At 37.9% G+C, this 25,793-nt stretch overlaps 1 protein-coding gene across 2 annotated transcripts; it reads right to left on the reverse strand.

Annotated features, from left to right (window-relative positions):
• Positions 1-17,050: 17,050 nt before the first annotated feature.
• LOC139898160 (CLP protease regulatory subunit CLPX1, mitochondrial-like) lies at positions 17,051-22,490 on the reverse strand. Of its 2 annotated transcripts, none has more exons than XM_071880878.1 (15): positions 21,657-22,490; positions 20,931-20,992; positions 20,402-20,502; positions 20,187-20,270; positions 19,907-19,953; positions 19,670-19,744; positions 19,496-19,573; positions 19,343-19,399; positions 18,866-18,936; positions 18,323-18,422; positions 18,121-18,225; positions 17,983-18,045; positions 17,756-17,878; positions 17,413-17,574; positions 17,051-17,265 (listed from the first exon to the last, which is right to left on the reverse strand). In XM_071880878.1, the coding sequence occupies exons 1-15, from the start codon at positions 22,302-22,304 to the stop codon at positions 17,194-17,196; spliced, it is 1,848 nt and encodes a 615-aa protein (XP_071736979.1). In that variant the 5' UTR covers positions 22,305-22,490; the 3' UTR covers positions 17,051-17,193. The 2 variants fall into 2 exon arrangements, with proteins under 2 accessions (XP_071736979.1, XP_071736978.1); XM_071880877.1 differs by having other exon boundaries at positions 20,402-20,505.
• Positions 22,491-25,793: the final 3,303 nt, after the last annotated feature.

Below are 25,793 nucleotides of genomic sequence, written 5' to 3' on the forward strand. Positions count from 1 at the left end.
ATATTAAAAATGATCAGAATTCGTTGGGTTTTATAGGGATTTTCGAATTTGGCTACTCCGCAACTCGCAGCATTTTTGCTCTTCAAACTCCGCGAGTCGCGGAGTTTGAAATTCTAGCTCACTCCAATTTGGATCTTAGTCTGCCGACGGTTTATTATATAAATATAATATATATATATATATAATTTATATAATTAATTATATATTATATTATATTTATATACATAGTTAACTTGTAATTTTTAGTCCGTTGCGTCGAGCGTTGAGAGTTGACTCTAGTCCCGGTTCCGGATTTTCGAACGTCCTTGCGTACAATTTAATATCTTGTACTTTGCGTTTTGAATCTTGTACTCTTGTAATTTTGAGACGTTTCTCATCAATAATTGGAACATTTTTGATTGTATTTTGTACTTTTGAGCTTTTTGGTCGTTTGCGTCTTCAATTCGTCGAATCTGTCTTTTGTCTTCACCTTTTATTATTTAAACGAATATCACTTGTAAATAGAACAATTGCAACTAAAAGCTTGTCTTTCTTGAGGAATAATGCTATGAAATATATGTTCGTTTTTAGCATTATCAATGTCCCTCGAATACCGTTTCAAAAAGTTGAAAAATGGAAAAAACACAAAAGGGGGTGTATCTGCAGAAACTGTCTTTTCAAACTGTCAAGCATTAAATGCACATCCAATCAGAAATGTGGGCTCGTTATTGAGTTTGACAAAGGTAACCGTTCCGGCTACCATTATCAAATTGGAGGGACTTGATGATAGGCATAATGATCCGTCTCCACAAGGCACACTACTGGTAGCACCCCGGATATGGCGTATCTGGAATACATCGCCGCAATCAGAAAATGTCTTCCCAGACTCATCTTGGTAACCGGTCACAAGGTCGCTAATGAACACATCCGGGAAGGGTGTCACCGGATAGGGCTCAGCAGGGATGCCACATGGAGTTAGGCTCGGACAAGAATGCAGGTTACCGACACTAACTAGTCGGATGCAAGAGCATTAAAGAAGCAGGAACCATGTCATCACATATGACACGACTGCTAGACCATGAATATCAGGCACCCGGTAACTCCTACAAGGTCACTTGCAAACCGGCCACATCTATCCCGGTCATAACACTGCCGTGAAGAGATACTTGGAATAAAACATCAAGTTAGAACCTTCTTGACTGAACAAGGCATCCACCCGTCGTATCCTAGTCGGATCTTCCACGCTCCCGGAACAGACACTTGATCCCGAAATAAGTACACCATCCCGGAACGAGTACTTGATCCCGGAACAAACAAACAAGCAAGCTGCACGCGATGTCAGCCCACGAATCTAGGAAAGTTTGTTAGGATCTGCTCGTTATTCCTATGAAAGGGACAGGTGCCACGTCAGTCCTTGGGATTAGCAAAGTTTGTTACAACCATGAAAGGGACATGTGCCACGTCACCATTCCCTCGTATCACCTATAAATACACATTCAAGATCATTCAACCAACAAAACTGGATGCATTAATGTTACTCTACCCAAATTAACTTCAGTAGCATTTCTTCAGCTGATAATACAACTCCGATTGAGATTCCGGTCGCTATCGGAGTTAATCTTCACTCTAAAGATATTAACTTACTCGATTCCGATCGAGTAAGGTTAATCTCATCGATTGTTTTACGCCCTTGAAATCCAAATTTCAAATCGGGGTTTGCACAACTATTGGAGTTAAAACATTCGATCCACTCTTTTTCCCGAATCAAGCACTCAAACCCGAAATCCATTCTACTATTACGATTTTGGTTTGATCATAATCGATGTTTTGTAATAACGTAACACCTTTGTGTATTTATACACTTAATTACGTAGATCTATGTAATGATGTAAGTGTTAATGTGGTTTAAATAAATTAGTCTTCCGCTATGTTTAAAAAAATGACTGGTGTTACATTGTGCGGCTGTTCTTTAAACTAAAAAGGGCTGGTTCGAATCCTAACGTATTGAGGGTTAAAGGTGGTAATAGCTTGTCGTCAAGATTTTGGAAAGATAATTGGCGAGGTGATGGCTCACTAAAGTTTAAATATGGTAGACTTTGTCACTTGGATGTAAACGATCACTGCATCATTGTAGATCGGGTGAATGTTGACGACTAGAAATGGGATTGGCAGCAAACCGATATTGGCCCTCGTAAGAGTTCTTTGTTGCTTCATTTAGAAGTTGAATAGGGCGATCAGTCTATCTTCGGTCGATGATATTTGGGAGTGGAAAAATTTAGACGATGGTAAGTTCTCGGTCTCCTCTACTCGCTCGGTTTTGGATGACTGTTATTTGCGTAGCTCGGATACCAAAATTCATGGGTTAAGGTACTGCCCCGTAAAGTTATTATTCTCCTTTGGCGTAATTCGTTAGATAGACTATCAAGTCGAGTAAATTTCTAGGAGAGGTATGAATATAGAGGATACCGGGTGTGCGTTGTATGGTCATCGAATTGAATCTTTGGACCACATCTTATTTAGGTGTTCATTGCGCAAGACATTTGGAGACGGGCGAGATTTTGGGTGGATGTTTAATGGTCGGATTGCCTCACTTGGTTTGAATGGGTAGTGTGGTTAGATAGTTGGCATTCAACGTCCGTTATCAAGACTATTTTGTAAGTGATCATTGCTACGATATTATGGCATATACGGAGGTTCAGGAACGACGTCATTTTTGCATCTCCTTTCATGAAGGAACTCATTTTTGATTCGATTCGTATTTATGCTTTTAATTGGTATTGTAATCGTAGTAAGAGTAACGTTAGTTGGAACGAGTGACTTATAAAGCCTTTGTAATTTGTTTTGGCGTTTTAGCCTTTGTTTGTTTCGTTTGGCCATAAAATTTCAACAGTTCGGAAAAAGTAAGACAAATAAAAAACAAAAACGACAATATGATAATGACTATTTTTCATCCCTAACCCATCTTCATGAACAATGAATCACTAGTAATCGTTGATCAGTCAAACAATAGTAACTATTGTTGTTCTCTCAATTATACGGGTATTATAATTATATAATTATAATAATTATAATTATAATTATAATATATATTAAAATACTATTCGAATTCAATGTTTTTTTTTTTTGTAAGCGAGGAAACCCTCATATGAACGAGCATATTGGCTTCCTCATAGAAGGTAAAACCTCGGGTAATCAAGCCCCCCGAGTTCGAGACTTGGTACCGGGTTAATTGCGCATTATGCGCACCCTCTAGTCACACTCCCTTTTTGAACAATTTAGCATAGTCAGGAATTGAACTCGGGTGGTGTGCTTCATTGGGCAACTCGATGGCCACTCAGGCAAGCTTGAATGGTTATTCGGATTCAATGTTTCACTGTCAAGATATGAATTATTTTACGTATTAAATGGATATTTATTATAATTCTTCAAATATGGAGGGTAATTGTTACTACATGTACATTAAAGTGCACTTGTAGGTTAGTGGTAGATATAGTTGTGCAATAGTGTAATCGAATTGGAACTTATAACTCTAAGTTGATTTAAAGTTTGACTACTTTAATTGAGTTTACTTGATTATGTTCCGTACACGATATGGATATTGTGAAGCTCGGGTTGGTGCGGAAGTCAGGATTTTGGTTTCATTTATAGAAGATTAATGGAATATATTTTTTTCTAGATCTCTCTTACAAAACTAGACCACAAATTCGCGTAAAAATTAGGCGGGCTAGGCGAAGTCCTTTTAATCAGTGAAACGCACAACTTACAACCTACAACGGGACATTGCACATCTTGTTAATTTTGCCAAAATACAAAATGGTTTAGACGAAGTGTGTGTGCTGAACTTTTAATAGAGTTTTTTTTTTTTTTTTTTTTTTTTTTTTTGGGCGAAAAAACGAAAACTTATATAGAACCGAGACCGTTTTCCAAAGAAAACACGCTCAACAAGGATTACAAGAAGACGGAAGAAACTTGAAAACTCGCACCTAGAAAGCAACTATCTAATGGATAACTATCTATAACCGAGACTCTCCTTTAATAGAGGTTTAGGCACAACTTTCAATTTCCCCTTAAATGCACAACTAAATAGTCTAAAGAACGGGACTTTTATGCAGAAGTTTCAAGAATTATTGTCTGGGTTGATTTTATGTTGAATTTAAGATATTTTTATAAGTCGTTTATTATATCATTGATTGAATGAGTAATTAGTAACTCTGTTTCTATATTAAATGTTACATTTCCAATTATTAAAAGGTTTGATTAGAAATTAAGTGATTTTTCATTGTTATTTAAAGAGATAATTTTTTGAGATAAATTAAAATAACAAGGCAAACAATTATTTTGAGACGGATGAACTAATAGTTTAGACAAAGTGCTATGTGTCAGCCACTTTGAAAATGCGTGTGTTAAACTTCAACTTCACATAAATGCCAAAGTGATAAACTTCAGCTAATTGCGAAAGTGATAAACTTCAACAAAACGATCTTGAATTTAGGCTAATGTATGGTGTAGTTTTGTTAAAAACACTTCAACAATGTTTCCATTGAGACATAGAATTTAAAAAAAAAAAAAAAAAAAAAAAAAAAAAGGTATTCGAGTAATTTTATCTTTCATAATATTCTATCACTTGCAAATTACAATCCGTTAATAGCACATATTATCTTCCATTGTGAAGATTGTTAATATGAAAAAAAATGTGTAACAACCCGACATCATTTTACCAAAAAATACGCCTTAAAAAAAATTTGTATGGCAGTGTATCTGGACGGCGTCCAGTTTTCTGGACGGCGTCCAGTATTGAAAGACAGGACGGCGTCCCAAGCATCTGGACGACGTCCAAATGAACTAAAGTGGACTGGTCAGTTTTTCAATTTCACGCGAGTGGAAAACCCGCTTCCTGACACTTTTAAAACGAAACGACTTCCACAACACATCATATTAAGTAAAACTAAGAGATTTCCACAATAAACATAAGTTTTACAACACCGGGCCCACAATGACCCGTTTTACAAATAATGTAACGATTTCTACCCATTTAACTCTTTAGACGAATTAGGACTCTACAACCCAACCCAATACCAAGAGCATAATCCCGGGGACTACCAAATCCCCAATCCGCGTCCAAAACTCCAAAAAGCTACCCCATCGAGCCCAAGCGCTCCTACGCATCTAGTCTACAACTAGCTATCATCACAGTCACAATACCTGTAAAAAGGTAAACAACGAGAGGGGTAAGCTTAACGCTTAGTGAATGCAATAATTATACATATACATATATAATGTACCTACTTGCATACACTTACTCACATACCGCATACATGCTAGCAACATAATTAGCAAACCATCTCAAGTATCAAGCTAATAACCTCCAATATCGCAAGCTAGCATAACCAATAGCATATACTCAAACAATATAACATGCTACACTACAACACATACACAATACCATATGGTTAACCATAACGCTATGGTGCTACCGGCTCGTGGTTCACACCATACGCGTTCGAGTCATACTCTTTTATAGTGCTACCGGCTCGTGGTTCACACTTCATTTTATAGTGCTACCGGCTCGTGGTTCACACTCGATGCTACCGGCTCGTGGTTCACGTCTTATTTTATAGTGCTACCGGCTCGTGGTTCACACTCGATGCTACCGGCTCGTGGTTCACATCTTAATTTATAGTGCTACCGGCTCGTGGTTCACACTCGTCACATACATGCTATGGTACTACCGGCTCGTGGTTCATACCATAACATTCACAAATAAATACACTATATACATACATGCATAATTATTCCACTCACCTTATCACGTCGGTGGTGATTTAGCACTTCCGTATGCTTCGAGCAAGGTACCTAATACATAAGTACACATTCAACACACAACTTGTGAAATTAACCACAATACTCACTCACACCCAAAACCGCCCATAAAATGGCCAAGACTCGTCTTTAATTACTAAAACTAGTGATGTAAGTCTACTAACACCAATTAGCACAAACTTAGGGTGTTTCATACCCATTTCACCCAATTAGGTCAACCTTAACATCATTTGACCTATTTCAACACTTATACATACCATTTTAGCCAAACATGACCCATTTACAATTCTTCCATCATTTACAAGTGTATTAATGACTAATCAACACAATTTAACACTTACAACTTCAATTCACATGGCCAAACCCTAAATCATAGCTATTAGGGTTTTCCTTATCTCAACATAACCCAAATTCACCCATTTTACCCCCAAATGGGTCTTACAAGTTCCAACACTCCTAAAATCACTAATACTAGTGATTATACCCCACTTACAAATCTTAAACATGCTTAAATCATTAACCAACCCAAAACCCGCAAAATATCAAAATAGCTAGTCACAATAAACCCACTTTGTCATCTAAACGGGTTTCACAACTTAAACAAACTCAAACCTTAACTTGATTATCAAATTAACACAATGAAATTCGGATTTGAGACTTACCAATACTACCAAAATGTAGCCGTGAACAAGGCGAACAACATTAACTCTCGCGACTTGACCCGATTCACCCTTCTTCCTCCTCACATGGAGCTCTCTCTCTAAGCTCCTCACTCTCTCTCTCTAGATGGAAATGGGTGGAAGAGGTGAAATGAGGATAGAGATAAGCATTGGGTCAGTTTTAGAGGCTCAAAACCGACCCCCAAGTGATAAGACACAAATACCCCTTTTAATTTGAGTAAAATAGAGCTGCTGGCCCGTCAGGCCTTCTGAACGGCCTCCAAAAAGCTTGGACGGCGTCCTGACCTTCATTGTTGGACGGCGTCCCAAAGTCTGGACAGAGTCCCAATGCACTGAGTCTGAAACTGAACTTGTTTTGGTCGTAACTTTCAAACCGTAACTCCGTTTTCGACGAATCAAATATCGTTGGAAACGTAATGAGATTTACTATCCAATGGTAAGGTTTTAGAACATCAACTCCAACTTTATTTGGGATCCAAATATACACTTACATGCCTCGTATTTCGAATGTCGTTCGAAATAACTCGTAACTGAAAACGGGTGTTACAACTCTCCCCCACTTAAATTGGATCACGTCCTCGTGATCCGCACCTATAATAGAAGTTAAGCAGTTCTACCTCGAACATCTCCGCTTCCAATGCGGAGTCACACAAGTAGTACTTGCATCCGCACTCTCGCTTCGTGCACTAATGCATCATAATACAATAATATTGGGTAATTAACCCACGAGTCGAAACAACCGTAACCGTTGCTCCTACGCCGAGTATCCAAACTCATACCATACACTTCACAATCGTCCGAAGAGTAGAACAATTTGCCGACAAACATTGTCGTCACGCCTCACGATCTTACGAAACATAACCAAGCCCGTCATCCATAACATCATCCGTGAATTCTAAGATCCCACCACACGCTAATGATCACTAGCGTGCACTACCGCAATAAACGATATCTCATACACTCAACGTCCAGAATTTCCATTTAGGAAATACGAAAAATACCACATTTTCCTTCAAGTTCTCACGGCTGCAACACGCAACAAGCGTCATCCATAACTATATCGCCCTATGCGATCTTCTAAATTCACTACGCCGCGAACCAAGTCTTACATTAATCCAAATCGAGAAGGATTCATGCTTCCTTAAAATTTCGTACTCATTCAGGTCATAACCGTACTACTCGACCGATCATTCCTGAATATTCTTTAGGCCAAGAACCAAACTCCCTCCGGCTCTACACCGGATCATTCCTTCAACGAAAAAATTTTTTAATAACCCCGCAATAACACTTAAGAAGCACCACTTTCCCATCGATCGATCCACACACGACTATACGTCACTGGATTAATCCAGGACGACAATAATACACCACGAATTAGACGAAACATCAACACATCGTCATAGGGTTTCTCCTCTGAACCATACAATACGGCTTCCTAGTACTAGCATAGAAGCTATTCGTATACCAAAATCCCGTCAACGGCGAATCATCATCACAAAATTTCCGCAATTCGCCACACGACTCACAAAAATATTCACCACGCCGGGTGAACTTTCCTACCTAGACCGTCCGTTAAGGATGGTCTCAACATTTCAATGCAACTAACAGTCGCATCACTAGGGAGCACACTCTCGCAAACAAACAAATCTGTGTGTCTCGATGTGAGACAGTCAAAATCGACACTCTCCGCCTCACATTCGTCCATAAAGTGGAATAATCCACTGACAATCTTCACGATTACGTTTCTCGACAGGGAAAATACGATATTCGTCACGATATCGAACTTGTTCTCATTCAATTATACTGTCCGGGTTTCACGACAACCCAGATTTTTCACTACGGGAGCACCCGCAACGACAAATTCATTCTCTCACTCCGGGATCTCAAACTTCACATTTGGTCTCATACCGCACATTGGTACTACACGACCACCTTACATAGGAAGTCTTACACTTCCTTCGATCCCATCATCACAATCTTCACGCATAACATTCTCGAGTTGTAACTCACAATCGTAAAGCACGATCTCGAGTTGACATTAGCAACCCGTCACTCTTCCTCGTTAGGAGCTCCGAATACCCATTGAGGCTTAGCACGGTACGCTCCAACATTTCACTATACATAACACCACTGGAGTTTTCCTCGGGCGGCAGTAAAAACTCCCCCACTTAGGATTTATCTCCCTATTCTCACCGCCAAGATGATAACATCCCGCGGAATTGTAATTCCACGTCACACCTGACCATTCTCACCGTTGGTCATAAACATCAATTCACCGCAAATTCGCTTTAGGCTCTCAGAGCCGACATGCACAATCACTTGAGACGTCGTATACACGATGAAATCGCACCTTCATACCACAATTCACAACTAACTACCTTAATCGTTCGAAAAGCAAACTCCACCAAAGTCTTACATATGCCTCTAAGCCTAGGCATATGTCACGCCGCTTACTTAGTCATGATTCTCAGTCGAGATCACCCGACCTTCCACTTTACGAATCGTTATCAACAATTGCTCACTCTCATGGAGAAGAGTGACCAATTCTGACACCATAATTGCGTCCACCACAATATCAACACTTCATCAAAACCCTTTGGACTAACCGACCATTAAGTCTGTCACCGGCTCACCGGTCATCTTTACCCGTCTATCACTTAAGAGCAACAAGATTTGCTCACCCGTCACTTCATAAGAAGTATTCATCACAATGCTCTTAAACTTCGACTTTTGCAACCGTAGTATTACCATCACCCGTCGATCACTATTATAATCTCCGATGCTTCCAAGGGTATCTCAAGGGCACCCTAAGCACAAAGTGATCACACCACTACCGGAGTTGAACATTACACTAGCAGGTATAAAAAGGCACCTGACGCAGTGTCATGCAGACTCCCACCACAATCAAATGAATTTTAGAAAATCGATCTTTAGGTTCCATACACCCGATGTCACCCATCTCTCTATAATAATGACCCGAAGTCATACCTACGCGACAACCTTACGGTTTATTGTCTTATCGAAAGTTCCTAGCGATCACACGCTACCCGCAGTTTCCACAAGGCCAAACGATATAGCCTAATGAGGCCCTTCATCTAACACAAGGAGATGCTCGGGGATACCAAGTCTTACACCCTTCTACATCTCGATAAAACCACTACTACAAGGGATATTCCATTAGGAATGTTGCCCTATAATCTACAACACACTAACGCAATCAACATTACACGGGTCCCACTCCCATGAGTTTAACGACCCGAAGACTCATCGATTCGCCAATTCCGAGGCGACTCACAACAAGAATCCTAACACGATTCTCTAACCACACACTCTATCGAGTGTAACTCAAAACTACAATCATTAGACTTGTCGCATTCCATTACAGAATTCAAGTCCTCGTCGCACACACGCAAACGTAAATCGATCTTCCTAGTTACGATGGGTAACTAAAACCAATAACAATCTCAATAATGCACCCACTACTTAGGGTGGCTAAGCACGCACCAAACTTGTGAGTTGGCTCACTCACTTAACTAACCGAATCCATCGTAACACTTCACGACTCGCAACAAACCCGATGCGACTACAAGCACATCACCCGAGACAATTATCACTTAGGAACCAATAAAGATTCCTCATTTATCCTGAATCTACCCCAACCATGCACGTTTCCTCCGTTCGGTACTCGTCATGTCATGCTTGATATCAAGATACACTTTCGTAATAATGGTGATCGGTCACTATTACAAATGCGTACCTTACCATTTCCACATGGTCACGCAAAGTACTTTACCCGGACTGACGCAACATTCACACAAAATAACACGCGATAACTCCTAGTACCCGAATGACCAAAGTCCTTACCGTGAACTTGATCACTCAAAACCGCCAAACATACGAATCTCCCCAATAGATTCATCCCTAGGATACCGCACAAAAGATACCTGTATATATACACCTATATACAACATAATAATAAATATACACAAGTACACCGCAATAACACGTCATCCTACAGCCTAGGTGACTATCACTAAAACAACGTCCCCGTTCGCCTACTTACCTTAGGCACTAGCAATCTAAGGCACTAATTTACACGCGAAATAAGGCCCCACATAATCCCACATTGGACAAGCACTAGTCCTAGTTAGTCACCTACTCTAAGGCACTAACAAATCTCAATCCGACCCGTATTCCTACAAGCCCCGCAAATAACGCACAATCGCCAATAAGTCTAAGACTAGGCACCTATTCCAAGGTCACCTAATTCCCTTAGACTATGCTCTGATACCACTTGTAACAACCCGACATCATTTTACCAAAAAATACGCCTTAAAAAAAATTTGTATGGCAGTGTATCTGGACGGCGTCCAGTTTTCTGGATGGCGTCCAGTATTGAAAGATAGTACGGCGTCCCAAGCATTTGGACTACGTCCAAATGAACTAAAGTGGACTGATCAGTTTTTCAATTTCACGCGAGTGGAAAACCCGCTTCCTGACACTTTTAAAAAGAAACGACTTCCACAACACATCATATTAAGTAAAACTAAGAGATTTCCACAATAAACATAAGTTTTACAACACCGGGCCCACAATGACCCGTTTTACAAATAATGTAACGATTTCTACCCATTTAACTCTTTAGACGAATTAGGACTCTACAACCCAACCCAATACCAAGAGCATAATCCCGGAGACTACCAAATCCCCAATCCGCGTCCAAAACTCCAAAAGCTACCCCATCGAGCCCAAGCGCTCCTACGCATCTACTCTACAACTAGCTATCATCACAGTCACAATACCTGTAAAAAGGTAAACAACGAGAGGGGTAAGCTTAACGCTTAGTGAATGCAATAATTATACATATACATATATAATGTACCTACTTGCATACACTTACTCACATACCGCATACATGCTAGCAACATAATTAGCAAACCATCTCAAGTATCAAGCTAATAACCTCCAATATCGCAAGCTAGCATAACCAATAGCGTATACTCAAACAATATAACATGCTACACTACAACACATACACAATACCATATGGTTAACCATAACGCTATGGTGCTACCGGCTCGTGGTTCACACCATACGCATTCGAGTCATACTCTTTTATAGTGCTACCGGCTCGTGGTTCACACTTCATTTTATAATGCTACCGGCTCGTGGTTCACACTCGATGCTACCGGCTCGTGGTTCACATCTTATTTTATAGTGCTACCGGCTCGTGGTTCACACTCGATGCTACCGGCTCGTGGTTCACATCTTATTTTATAGTGCTACCGGCTCGTGGTTCACACTCGTCACATACATGCTATGGTACTACCGGCTCGTGGTTCATACCATAACATTCACAAATAAATACACTATATACATACATGCATAATTATTCCACTCACCTTATCACGTAGGTGGTGATTTAGCACTTCCGTATGCTTCGAGCAAGGTACCTAATACATAAGTACACATTCAATACACAACTTGTGAAATTAACCACAATACTCACTCACACCCAAAACCGCCCATAAAATGGCCAAGACTCGTCTTTAATTACTAAAACTAGTGATGTAAGTCTACTAACACCAATTAGCAAAAACTTAGGGTGTTTCATACCCATTTCACCCAATTAGGTCAACCTTAACATCATTTGACCTATTTCAACACTTATACATACCATTTTAGCCAAACATGACCCATTTACAATTCTTCCATCATTTACAAGTGTATTAATGACTAATCAACACAATTTAACACTTACAACTTCAATTCACATGGCCAAACCCTAAATCATAGCTATTAGGGTTTTCCTTATCTCAACATAACCCAAATTCACCCATTTTACCCCCAAATGGGTCTTACAAGTTCCAACACTCCTAAAATCACTAATACTAGTGATTATACCCCACTTACAAATCTTAAACATGCTTAAATCATTAACCAACCCAAAACCCGCAAAATATCAAAATAGCTAGTCACAATAAACCCACTTTGTCATCTAAACGGGTTTCACAACTTAAACAAACTCAAACCTTAACTTGATTATCAAATTAACACAATGAAATTCGGATTTGAGACTTACCAATACTACCAAAATGTAGCCGTGAACAAGGCGAACAACATTAACTCTCGCGACTTGACCCGATTCACCCTTCTTCCTCCTCACATGGAGCTCTCTCTCTAAGCTCCTCACTCTCTCTCTCTCTAGATGGAAATGGGTGGAAGAGGTGAAATGAGGATAGAGATAAGCATTGGGTCAGTTTTAGAGGCTCAAAACCGACCCCCAAGTGATAAGACACAAATACCCCTTTTAATTTGAGTAAAATAGAGCTGCTGGCCCGTCAGGCCTTCTGAACGGCGTCCAAAAAGCTTGGACGGCGTCCTGACCTTCATTGTTGGACGGCGTCCCAAAGTCTGGACAGAGTCCCAATGCACTGAGTCTGAAACTGAACTTGTTTTGGTCGTAACTTTCAAACCGTAACTCCGTTTTCGACGAATCAAATATCGTTGGAAACGTAATGAGATTTACTATCCAATGGTAAGGTTTTAGAACATCAACTCCAACTTTATTTGGGATCCAAATATACACTTACATGCCTCGTATTTCGAATGTCGTTCGAAATAACTCGTAACTGAAAACGGGTGTTACAAAATGGGATTCAATACTTTTTATATTAAATGAAAGGTTGAAAAAGACGTGAGACGGGATCGAGACGGTAGAAATCTTAAAATGTCTGTAACGGAAAAAACCGTGGTTGAGACGGACGTTGACTAATATTGACTTTTTATATATATTTCAAACATAAACATTTCAAACTTTAATATTTCAAACATAAATATTTCAAAATAAACATAGATATTTGCCTTTAATTTGAAATATTAAAGTTTGAAATGTTTATTTTTGAAATTTACTTAAAAAGTCAACGTTGGTCAACATCCGTCTCGACCCCGTCTCGGCTGTTTTTTTACCGTCCCGGTCGTTGTTGACCGTTGTTAACCGTCTTTTTGGCGTTATTGGCCTTTTTTTAAGCGTTGACAGTTTTTTTAACCGTTTCTAGGTTCGTTGCAACAGTAGCATGGTAGAATCGTTGCAACGCCGGTCTCATCCGTTTTTTACAACACTGATTAAATGACAACCGAATTCTGGCACAGTGGTTTTGGACTTCTTGTACAACCTCAACAACTTGTAAGGTCTGACCATTTTTAGTTTTATATAGGCGTAAAAGTTGAACTAAAAATAGATGCATACCAAACTTATAGATAGCAAAAGAGTGACTATTTTTTGGATTAATCTGGATATTTAACACGTTATGTGAACTGACTAATCTTTTATATAAAATGTTTAGATAGAAAACGATAAAACAGGGCACCAAGGCTTAATCTATAGCCACACGAGACTTTCTTTGTCATACATAATAATCTTGATTCATGAATAAGTGCAATCGCAACTTGGATTAGCAATACATGTATAGCAGCTACATCCAACCAACAAGTAGTTAGTTGGTTTCTTCTTTTTAAAAATACGATAGTACACAATGAACTTCACGTGTTAGTGTATTGGTGATGACCTGATTTCTCATAAGGGAAATCAGGGGTTCGATCCCCATGAGCTGCAAAATCATGGGCCTCAGAGGTTGCAGAAGTCTTGCGTTCGAGCCTCACGCGCGGGTTTTATCACACGCGATGCCCGTATGAATTCGTCATGTGAGTTTCCTCCTGAGAGGCTGTAGGACTGTAATGTTCGTCTCAGGAAATGATCAGAGGTGTGTGAGTTCCAACATCGCGTTGGGAGCTGTCATTGACTCATAACTGTCGCTTAAAATAAAAAATAAAATAAAAATTTTTTTTTTTGAAAGGCAAGATATATTAACAACTCAAAGGAATACAGAGAAAGGATGAGCAAGCTCATATACAAGAAGCGCGAAAAGGTTTGCAAAGTTAGCAAACAAACAAACACGAAAACATGCACGAATTTTACGCTATTCTAAGAAAAACACTAGGGTCGTTGAGCCACGTTAACCATTCAATTTTCCGCTTTTTTGATCTTTTGGAAATCCACTCAAAGGTCTTGACTTGGATTTCATTCAAAGCTACCGGAGGATTCCAACTTTTGTCTCTAAAAACCTTCTCATTTCGATTCCGCCAAATTAGATACGCACTTACCCATTCCACCGCTTGCCATATTTTGGATCCAAAAGTCGTTGAAGAAGTAGGCATGTTTCCACGCAATAATTCGTTAATGCTAAGGTTTGACATATTACCAAAACCCCACCATGAAAAGACTCGGTCCCAAATTTCCATCGCATTTTTACAAAATATAAGGGAGTGGTCCACGGTTTCTAGATCCTCGTCACACAACGGGCATCTAACAGAATGTAAATCAATACCCCTTTTATCGAGTTCGGTTCTAACGGGCAAACGTTTTAAAGTCGCCCTCCAAACAAAGATCTCAAGCTTTTTTGGAACTAATTTGTTCCTCATTGTTTCATTGTTGTATATGTATTCACCAAGTAACTGGCAATCGATAAGATGGGATAAAGATTTAACAGTGAAGATACCGTTATGGGAAAGGATCCAAGAACACGAGTCCCTCCCTGAGTTGTTGAATCCGTAACTTGCTATGCGACTAGAGAGGTCCTGGAGCTCGTTTTGTGTCCTGCCAGTCGGAGGACGAATCCATTCGCCCCTAAAAACAGCGCCTGATCCGGATACTTCAATCCTGTTTTTGATGCTGACTTGCTTCGATACTTCTAGCATGTACAGACGCGGAAAAACAGCACTCAATCTGCATCCATTCATCCATTTCGACTGCCAGAATTCACTGCTTGATTCGCTGCTAACCGAACATTGGAATGAGGATATGAAGTTGATGCCACAATCTTGAATTAATGTACCTGCCAAAATAATATTCTTCCAAGTGGTTGGCTTTAAAGAATGAAGTGCTTCACTCTCTAAATCCAAACCGCCACTTGAACCATAAACACTACGAATTAATTTAACCCAAAGTGATTCGGTTTCGGTATGGAACCTCCACCACCACTTTCCCAATAATGCAAGATTTTTGCTCTTTAAAAGTCCGAAGTTTAGCCCCCCATTTTCATAGGAGGATACAACCTTGGACCATTTTACCCATGAAATTTTTGAGTTTATTTCAGACCCGCCCCAAAAAAACATTCTCCTCACACTCTCAAGTATTTTTAGCACACTCGACGGGGCACGAAAGAGCGAGAAATAATACAATGGAAGGCTATTTAAGATCGATTTGATGAGCACCATTCTTCCCCCAAACGACATCGAACGCATTTTCCAACTAGAAAGTTTGGATTTTATTTTTTCAATCACCGGATTCCAAGTACTTAGTTTGTTCATTTTTGCACCAATAGGAAGGCCAAGGTACGTGAAGGGAAAAGTACCAACTTGACATCCCATGCTACATGCCATAAGTTTTGATTCATCGACACTTACCCCAATACCATAGAGACAACTTTTATGGTAGTTAACCTTCAATCCCGAAGCTAATTCAAAACACTTAAGAAGTTTTTGGAGGTTTAGGAGGTTTTCGCGGCTCCATTCACCTAAGAAAATAGTATCATCGGCATATTGGAGATGAGATATTTTGACTTTATCGTTTCCAATTTCCACTCCATTAAAGAGACCTTTTTCGTTTGCTGCTTTTGTAAGGATGTTTAGACCTTCCGCGGCAAGAATGAAGAGAAATGGGGAGAGTGGATCACCTTGCCGGATACCTCTTCCTAGTGAGAATTCCTTGGTGGGGGATCCGTTAACGAGTATACAATGGAAATTATGTAAGAACTTGAAAGGTTATACTTATACGGTCACTATTAGATAGCCTTATGTGCAAAAAGTTTTGTTCTTCAAATTCTAGCCGTATTTACTGGATAGTCTGATGCCTTACATGTGACCTACCAGTAAGACGACGTTTGAGAACGAGATTGGAACCCCGGGGTACTTATTTTGTGCACAAAACCGAATATCTTTGCAAAAAGGTCGTGGGACCAATAGGTCGTGAACTCATTGGTTGACCATTTCTGTATTTCTGGACATAAAATGCTGAGAAGGAACTGGATAGGACCGGGCCTACCCAACCAACTTGAGGAATGCACTTTTTGTTGGACCCAAAACACCCTCATACATATTTACTAACAAATGACTAGTGACTTTAAAAGATATATTCCGTATTTTTCTTGTTAACACATTCCAAAAATTATTTCTCTTGTTATCACATTTCAAAAAATATGAAAATATTACTCTTAAATTAAATATTCCGTATAAATAATAATTAACATTAATATGTCATCACAGTAATAAGACTTTGTGTAAAGAATATTACTATAAGACCGGTATACGATCCATTTGAATCTTTGTAGCTTTATAATCTATTTTGCTGGTTAGATTAAAAAACTCAACTCACAGATCAAAATTTCACCTTCTAATTACTACAATAACCAGATCCATATTGCTTGATTGGGGTATTTGACACTCAGTTGTTTAAGAGCTTGTTCACATTCTTATGATTATTAAGCTTAATAGTAGGTGGAAAGATTAAAGGAGGTGAGTAACACTTTGAAACTTATTATTATTGTTGTTATAAATCATGTGACAACACACTAGAAACATTAGTTTCAAAATGTATACAGAGCGAATATAAAACCCATATATCATCATCATCATCATCATCATCATCATCATGTCTTTACAAACTCACAGTTCTTGATGGAACCTCCATTTCTCCTTCCACACCATCCTTGTTCACTCTTGTAACTTCCTACAATTCATACCGACACTAATTAATTTAGTGAGGGAGCGCTCAAGTTCATGTGTGGTTTGAGAATGAATGGTATAAGTAACAGATGTACACAGGTAAAAAAAAACAAATTTAAAGCACGCGGTACAAGTATACAAGAATGCATACCACTGGATCTGTTGTATCTAGATTGTTTAGATATCGTTCTAAAGCATCGTTTCCATAAAGAATCTTAGCACCAGTCCCCGGTTTGTCTACTGATCCTATCGCCTCTTCATCAACCAAAACCGCATCAACGGAATCCGTCCCTTGGCAAGGAGGATCCGGAACCTGCAAGGTGCGAGTGTTTGAATGTTAAAACCACGATTGTAAAAGTCGCCCGACACGTCGGTCGGGGACTAGCCCGTCCCTACTCACCCAAAAAACGACTTAAAAGTTGGTCAACGGTAAAAAGTCGGTCATAGTCGGTCCGAGTCGGTCAAAGTCAAAGTTGAGTGGTGTGTCAAGTTACCTCAAACATGGAATCCACGAGAACGTCTTCTAATATGGCTCTTAGACCACGTGCACCAGTATTCTTAGCAATTGCTTTCTTTGCAATTAATCTTAGTGCAGTATCAGTAAAATGTAACTTAACCTGAATTGAAATGTGGAGTGACGAAGAAACATTAGTTGATACAAGTATGATTTAGTTAAAATTACAACAAGATTATTACAACCCTGGTTAAACAAAGTGTTTACATTGTTCATGGCAAACATCCTTTTGTACTGCTTCCCAAGAGCATTTTTGGGCTCCGTTAAAACCTGTCAAAAATGAAAACGTGATTTTAATGCAAAACAGTAACATAAAAGGTTACAAAGTGATCTAAAAATACGAACCTGTAGAAGTTGGTCTTCATCTAGTGCAGATGAACTAACTAAAATAGGAAATCGACCAACAAATTCGGGTATCAAACCATACGCAACAAGATCCGCACTTTCTACCTGAAATTTAATGCAGTTTTCAAGTTTACAAGCAAGAAGTATTTAAATGTTCAAACTGTGAAAAGAATAAACATCTAGAGTTTAAATTGCTTCTTACGGATTCTAACAATGAGGATGTAACGACAGCGTTAGTTAATCCACTACCCCTCATATTAGTTCTCACTGGTGCACCAAACCCAATAGACGAATCTTGTCGCCTGATTAAAAAGCAGCCAAGTGTTTATCGATCAACAACAACAACAACAACAACAACAAAACCCAATCCCACATAAGTGGGGTATAGGGGAGGTAAGATGTAGACAATCCTTCCCCTATCCGAGAATAAAGACAAGTCATTTCTCCACCCAGAGTGAAATACTCTCGAGAGTAGAGAAAGTCATCCCTCTCTTTATTCGACGGATAAAGAGATTGCTTCCGAGAGGACCTCCGGCCTTTACGTAGGAAACTTTTTAAAAAAAAGAATAAAAATACTAAAATAAAAATAATAATAGCCGCCATGAAAATGGTAGAATCAAATTTCCATGGGTTTTAAATCCTGCTTGAAATTTAATTTAGGCTCTAAGAGTCAGTCAGTCAAGTGTTTATCGATCAATTATATTAAAATTAAAAATATATTAAAATGAAAGCAAATATATAATACCTCTCAGATATGGTTTTCTCCATATCAACAAATGCCCCACCACATATAAAAAGGATATCTTTTGTATCCACCTGAAAAACATTTGCAAACAATGTGAACATCAACCAGTGTTGCAGAGCTCGGCGAGTAGTCGGAAAGTACTCGGTCAAACTTGGTCAAACTCCGTCAAAACTCAGCCAAAACTCGGGATTACTCAGAAAATCGGTCAATAGGGATTACTCGGAAAATCAGTCAAACTTGGTCAAAACTCGGTCAAAATCTGTCAAAGTCAAACGTAATCAACATCCGAGTACTCCCCGAGTTGCCGAGTACTCCCTAAAAAGTCACGACCGAGTACCCGAGTAGCGATTTTTGCAACCTTGACATCAACTATACATGAGATGCAAGTATATTACTCGTAATAATATATCATTTAGATTCTTATATCACTAAAAACAATGAAGATAATCAACATGGTAATAAGAATTAAGGTCAAACCTGAATACCATCACCTTGAGGCTGCTTTCGAGCTCGATTATCAGGAACATTAACAATCTGAAATTAAAAATCATAAATATTTAAAACCATATGCAAATAAATTAAGTATTGACGTATGGGGTATGGGGCTAGTTAGCCATAAACAGTACTCACAGTTCCTTCAAGCATTTTAAGCAATGCTTGTTGAACACCCTCTCCAGACACATCTCTTCCCATATTTAAACTTTCAGCCTGCATAAACGATGAATGATTTAATATATTTATTCATAAAAAAAATATATAAAAATACATTCATTTCTCATTCCATAAACCCTAAAGACCGCACACCTTTTTAGTAATCTTATCAACTTCATCTACGTACACAATTCCTTGCTGAGCCGCTTCAACGTTGAAGTCAGCAGCCTACAACCAAATACGATAAATGATTAACATGTATACACACACCACAAATACCTATAAACTGTTATGCACAAACAAAGTGTGCCATAGTAATGCATTAATAGTTATATCCTCACATATTACATACGTAAATTCACAAAAAAAAAAATATATAAATATAGTTACCACAAGAAGCTTATATAATATTGATTCCACGTCTTCTCCAACATAACCTGCCTACAAAAGGAACGAGAGAAAAAGGGACCCACATCAGTGACATGAAATAACAAGAAACTTGATAACAACATTCTGAAAATAAAAAATAAAGCAAAAAACAAATTCTGAAATATAACACACGTTTATTTGAAAGAGCACCAAATAGTAATTAATACAAATCAACATTATGAGGAAATCACATTCGTCAAATGCTATTTTGTGTTGATTAAAGGTAAAACTTATATCAAACCTGCCTGTGTTAATGTAGTAGCATCAGCAATGACAAAAGGCACATTCACAACCCGAGCTAAGGTCTTTGCAAGTAACGTTTTTCCTGTCCTTTCAGTCAAATTAATGATACAATAATCAGAACAAAAGCATATAGAAATAAGAAAAAGAAAGGAAAAAAAAAACAAGAACTTTGAACACAACTGCAATAAATGAACATTAAAAAAAAGTGATAACCTGATCCAGTGGGACCCATTAATAGAACATTGCTCTTCTCTAACTCCACATGATCAACCTCGTTGTTTTCTGATAAGGTGTCCGAACCGGTAGCACACTCACTTCTTGATGCCATGGAATTAGGAGATAAGATCATTGGTCAGCAAAAGCCCTAAAATGGTTATATATACATATATACATACATATATATATATATATATATATATATACATATATATACATATATATACATAATACATATATATATATATATATATATATATATATATATATATATATATATATATATATATATATATATATATATATATATATATATATATATATATATATATATATATATATATATATATATGTATATATAACAAACACAATAATATGTATGAATCAGAGTCATCTAGTGACAACTCATGCATTCGAACCATACTAAGTGCTACTAATTTAATTTCTGTGTATAGTGCTTTCCTTTGCACTATAAAATGCCAAATTCATATCAATAATAATTATTTGCCAAGATTACAAGACTCACTTTGAATGCATAGAGGAATGATATATTCTTTTGTAGTGGTTGTAAACAGCAACTGAAAGCACCTGTCAGATTGACACAATTTGCATAAGCATTCCAAACATTTGCTCCATTAAACAAAGAAATATAAGCATATTTAGGGTTAGCTCAAGTAACCAACTTAACAACTAACTACAATCAAAGGGCTTCTGGGCCTAGCGGTATCAACGGAACTCAGAGTTCGAGTCTCGTCGTGGACAAAAAAGGTAGTGTGTTTGTTGTTTCATAAAACAACAACACACATACTAAAACTAAATTAACCAAATTAACAAAAAAGAAATATAAGCATATTTAGGGTTAGCTCAAGTAACCAAATTAACAACTAACTACAATCAAAGGGCTTCTGGGCCTAGCGGTATCAATGGAACTCAGAGTTCGAGTCTCGTCGTGGACAAAAAAGGTCTGTGTGTTTGTTGTTTCATAAAACAACTACACACATACTAAAACTACATACAATAAAAATGTAATCATAAGCAAGTATTACATTCCTTACCGGTATCCATTTACTCACACACACAAGTAAACCATAAACCCTAAACCATTTTTGATCACACACATATGTTTTGAATTGCATTCTCAAGTACTTCAATTTAGAATGTATAAGCACTTATAATTAGCAAGTTGCTACAAAAAAATTAAAATAAGTAATTCCAAACAACACTTATGCACAAATTACTATCAAGCACAAACCTTTTTCGCTTGTTCTTGTCCGATAACGAAGTCATCAAGACCTTTGCATATCTCCTTAGGTGTAGGCAAACTAAACCCTAATTTCGACCCGCCCCACCACCCAGTCTTATCCTCTTCACTCTTCCCTAATTCCTCCACCACCCCAACACCGCCATCAACCGTATCCCCACCGCCATAAGACCGTAATTTCTCCCACATTTTAACACCACCAACTTTACCATTTTCATTATCCTCTTTAACCTTACCAATCTCAATAAAATTTCCCTGTAATTGAGGCTCCAACTTAAACGGCCTAAAATAATAAGCAGTTCTGCAATTAGGGCACATATTAAGAGCATGATAAACACCAAAATCTGAAGTGATTGATAACGGCCTGTTTGAAAACAGTAAAGTCATCAGATGAGCACATCTAGGACAATTCACTTGAGCTTTAATTTGATCATACTTATCTGAACTTCCTTCCCATTTATACCGGTTCTGCCGAAACCCTAAAAACCCTAACTTTTTGAAATAGTTTGATCGATCAAGGTGCGGCGGCTGTCTAAGTGGTGTATAATGATTGTGACAGGTTTTAGACGATGATGATGAAGTAATTGCGATTGATGTTAAGCTGTTCTTGTTAAAAAGCTTTGATTTCAACCTCAACATACCTAATATAATCTACAAAGCACAAATAGCATATATATAATTACACGCATGTATAGCAGCGAGTGTGAAAGAGACTGTGTTAGTGTTAGTGTGTGTGCGCGAGATTGAGATAAATTTCCAGTCGACTGTGAAGTCTGTACTTATCCAACAAAAAAGAAGGTGCGCGATATAAGAGACAACGAGTATCTAAAATATTTTATTTAGAGAAGATCCAAAATTCATCGTACCACTAAATCTGTTTAATAGTGTCAATAGTTACTATACTATTCTCATACCATTACTGATGGTTGTCACATGTGATATAGAACCACATTGCTATCATATCAGCATCATCTCATCAGTTTCTTTCTTTTACTTAACTCATCGCACTCACTAATATCCATGACATACTCCTTTACCATTAAATGGATTCACTTAAATTAATTAACTAATACAATGTACCCCTCATAATGCATTGTGTACAACAACAAAATGCTTGAGCTCCGTGATTCAATATTCTCAACATTGATTTTTCGAAAGACGATCATTTCAACGGCTTGGTAAAGAAACTTGCTAACATTGGAGTGTTTCAACGGCTTGGAGAAGGAAGCTCCTTTCACGCTACCGCTGTGAATGGTCTTAGACACACATTCGAAGAAGCCGATGACATTGAAGATGTTTTGGCTTGTCCTAGACGTGTTAACGTATCTCGTCCTTGTTTTTTACCTCCCATACCATAGCTGAGCACGAGAATTTTTTTATCAAAATATTTCATTTCAAACGACTAAAATGATGTTAACGAAGTAGGGATGGCAATGTGCAAAAAAAAAACCGTAACCCGCGGGTACCCGTGTCCGTGACGGGCAGGTATTTATGAAAAAATGTACCCATGGGCACGAGTCGGTAAATTTTTTTGCTCGTTGGCGGGTCGCGGGTATTTCATACCCGTCGCGGGTAAACGCGACCCGTGAATCCATGATGTCCGTTTGAGCTACCCGCGGGTATACCCGTTTACCCGCATACATATACTTAATTATATATTATATAAATTAACTTTTTAATGTATTTTTATAATTATTCGCGGGTAAAACCCGCTGTAATGGGTATCCGTTACTAAAAATTAATTAAAGTGTACAATTTTATAAACCCGCAAGTTTACTCGCGCGTCGCGAGTACAGGCAGAAAAGTTTACCCGTTGGCGGGTAAACGGGTACCCGCTAGTAAAAAAAATCATGTTGGGCAGGTCATGGATACCAAGGACCCGTGCCCATCGCCTGCGGGTGACATCCCTATGAAGAGGTCAATGCCTATATTTAATTTACTTTTTATTTTTATTTTTTAAATAAAATACACTAAAATACTTATATTTAAACAACCTAAACCAACACTCATATTAGAACTTTTAACTAGACACTTATATACACTTTCAACATACAATCACATTGCTGGTCCCGATTTTTAACAACATGAAATATTGTAGAGGGGTGAATACAACTTTTTTACCAATTAAAATGTTTTAACAATCAAGCAAATAATTAAATCAGTGTCAAAGTAATTTTCAATTTATTCTTTTATTGATATAATCTCAGAAAATAACTATTATCTTATAGCAGAATAGATAGTATGTTGACGCAGATTACGTCTTGATAGCTTTAGAAAACTCTTAAGCATATACAAGACTACAGATTACTTAATATCCCACACCACTAAATAAAACGTAAGTGGAGTTATCTATTTATAAAGACTATGTTAACCTGGTAAAGACTCTTTTGTCCGCTGGTTTAAAGGATGTTTGTACTTCAGTCGGCAAGTTCGTAAGAGAGCATGTGACTCTCATTTGTTTATAAGCTATTTCTAGAACTGCCCAAATTAGGCGGACCTACTATTTGAATACACAAATAGAATGTTGGATTCTCAAGGCGCTGACATTAGACATAACCATGAACTGCGCATGGGTCATACCTCTACATTCCACGTTGTCTTGTAAGGTCACTTGTCAACTGCCGACTTTTGTCCTTTTCTCTTTGACTTCGTCTTCGATATCAGTTGCGTAGCTATGCTTTGATGTGGACAACATAGAAAACAATTATGCTTCTGAACATCATAATTTTTCCAAGTGTTTTGTGTTGTTTCTTCTTCTGCTGCTGGTTCTTTTATAGTCTTCTGCTGGTTAGCATACAACCTTTTGCTGGTTACGAAGAACCCTTCTCCGTAAACTGTATTGTGCTGATAGTTAAGGCAACAAACTTACAACATTAGGACTACACTACTGGTTTGTACTTAGAACAATTTACATGAGCTACTGTTGGTCGCACATTACAATTAGTGTTAATGACTACTTTTTATCATAATTAAATCCTTAATTACATATATGACTCAACAATCTCCCTCTATTTGATGATGACAAAACATAAGCATGAAAAACAAACACTATGACTCAACAGTAAAAGGACTTAGAGAAATAATCAATAATCAATTATTTTATCCCTTTTAGTTCAATTTTCGGGGATCATTAGTTGAGTTATCTATATATATTAAACTGATATACTTTTAAAGATAAACTCATTAATATACGTTAATAATCAAAGTACATTCATTACAAATGTATACTATTACAGTTACAAGATCACCAGATTTAAAAGTTCTAATTGAAACAGTCTTCTTCCCATTCCTTCACGGGCGGCAGGTTAAAGAGTTCTTTGAGATCTTCAATTTTAAACTTAGGAAGTTCTTTTGGCAATATGATTGGTTCTCTTATAGTAAAAGTTGAGCCAGTGCCAGTTCTCTTTTTCTTCTTCTCAAGTTCAACATCAATGTCAAGTACTGGTGCACCAGCATACTCTGTAACAACCCGACTTTTTTCGTTACTATAGTTACTTGTCCGTTAAATATTTAACGGTGATTACTTAGAACTTTATGTGTTTAATAGATTTAAATGCATAATTGATCCTATTGGATTACTTGGATTAATATGTTATATTAATTTATGAACTTGTTTCGGATAACGAAATAACTAGAAAACGTTACGATTAAGTTAATTGCCTAGAAAGCTTTTCAGTTTACGGAACTCAGAAAAACGATAAAATAATTATTTCTAATAATTATTGACTTTATGAAAAACTTATTTAATTTATTAATTATTTAGTAAATTAAACCCGGTGAATTCGTTTCAACGACTAGCTAACGTTCCGGAGACCCAGTACGGTTAACGGCACTCGAAACAGACCGCGCGCATACAAGAAAATAACGAAACGAATTGTATTTCACTTTTAATAATTATTTTATGTAATTCTTATGTTTTAAGAATACTTTTAATTTATTAGAAGTTTTAAGAATTTAAAACGCGTAAGATTCGCTAAAACGCTCAGTTAACGTTCCAGTTTGCATTTTCGGCCAACGACACCTAACGGGCTACGCTATGAATGTACTAATTTGTTAAATTCAGCCCATGGACTTCCTCTTGGACCCTCGTGGCCGAAATCCACCCCAAGCCTCCCTTGTTGGACTTTT

Source organism: Rutidosis leptorrhynchoides, chromosome 3 (genome assembly GCF_046630445.1).
Source record: "Rutidosis leptorrhynchoides isolate AG116_Rl617_1_P2 chromosome 3, CSIRO_AGI_Rlap_v1, whole genome shotgun sequence".
NCBI lineage: Eukaryota > Viridiplantae > Streptophyta > Magnoliopsida > Asterales > Asteraceae > Rutidosis > Rutidosis leptorrhynchoides.

Bases quoted from the DNA above. Each gene is read 5' to 3' on its own strand.
- LOC139898160 (XM_071880877.1), bottom strand. From the start codon at position 22,304: ATGTTGAGGTTGAAATCAAAGCTTTTTAACAAGAACAGCTTAACATCA. The intron at 20,271-20,401 runs GTTATCACTTTT...CTGAAAGGACAG, and splicing joins AATGGGTCCCACTGGATCAG to GAAAAACGTTACTTGCAAAG. The intron at 17,879-17,982 runs GTAAACACTTTG...ATTTCAATTCAG, and splicing joins GGATGTTTGCCATGAACAAT to GTTAAGTTACATTTTACTGA.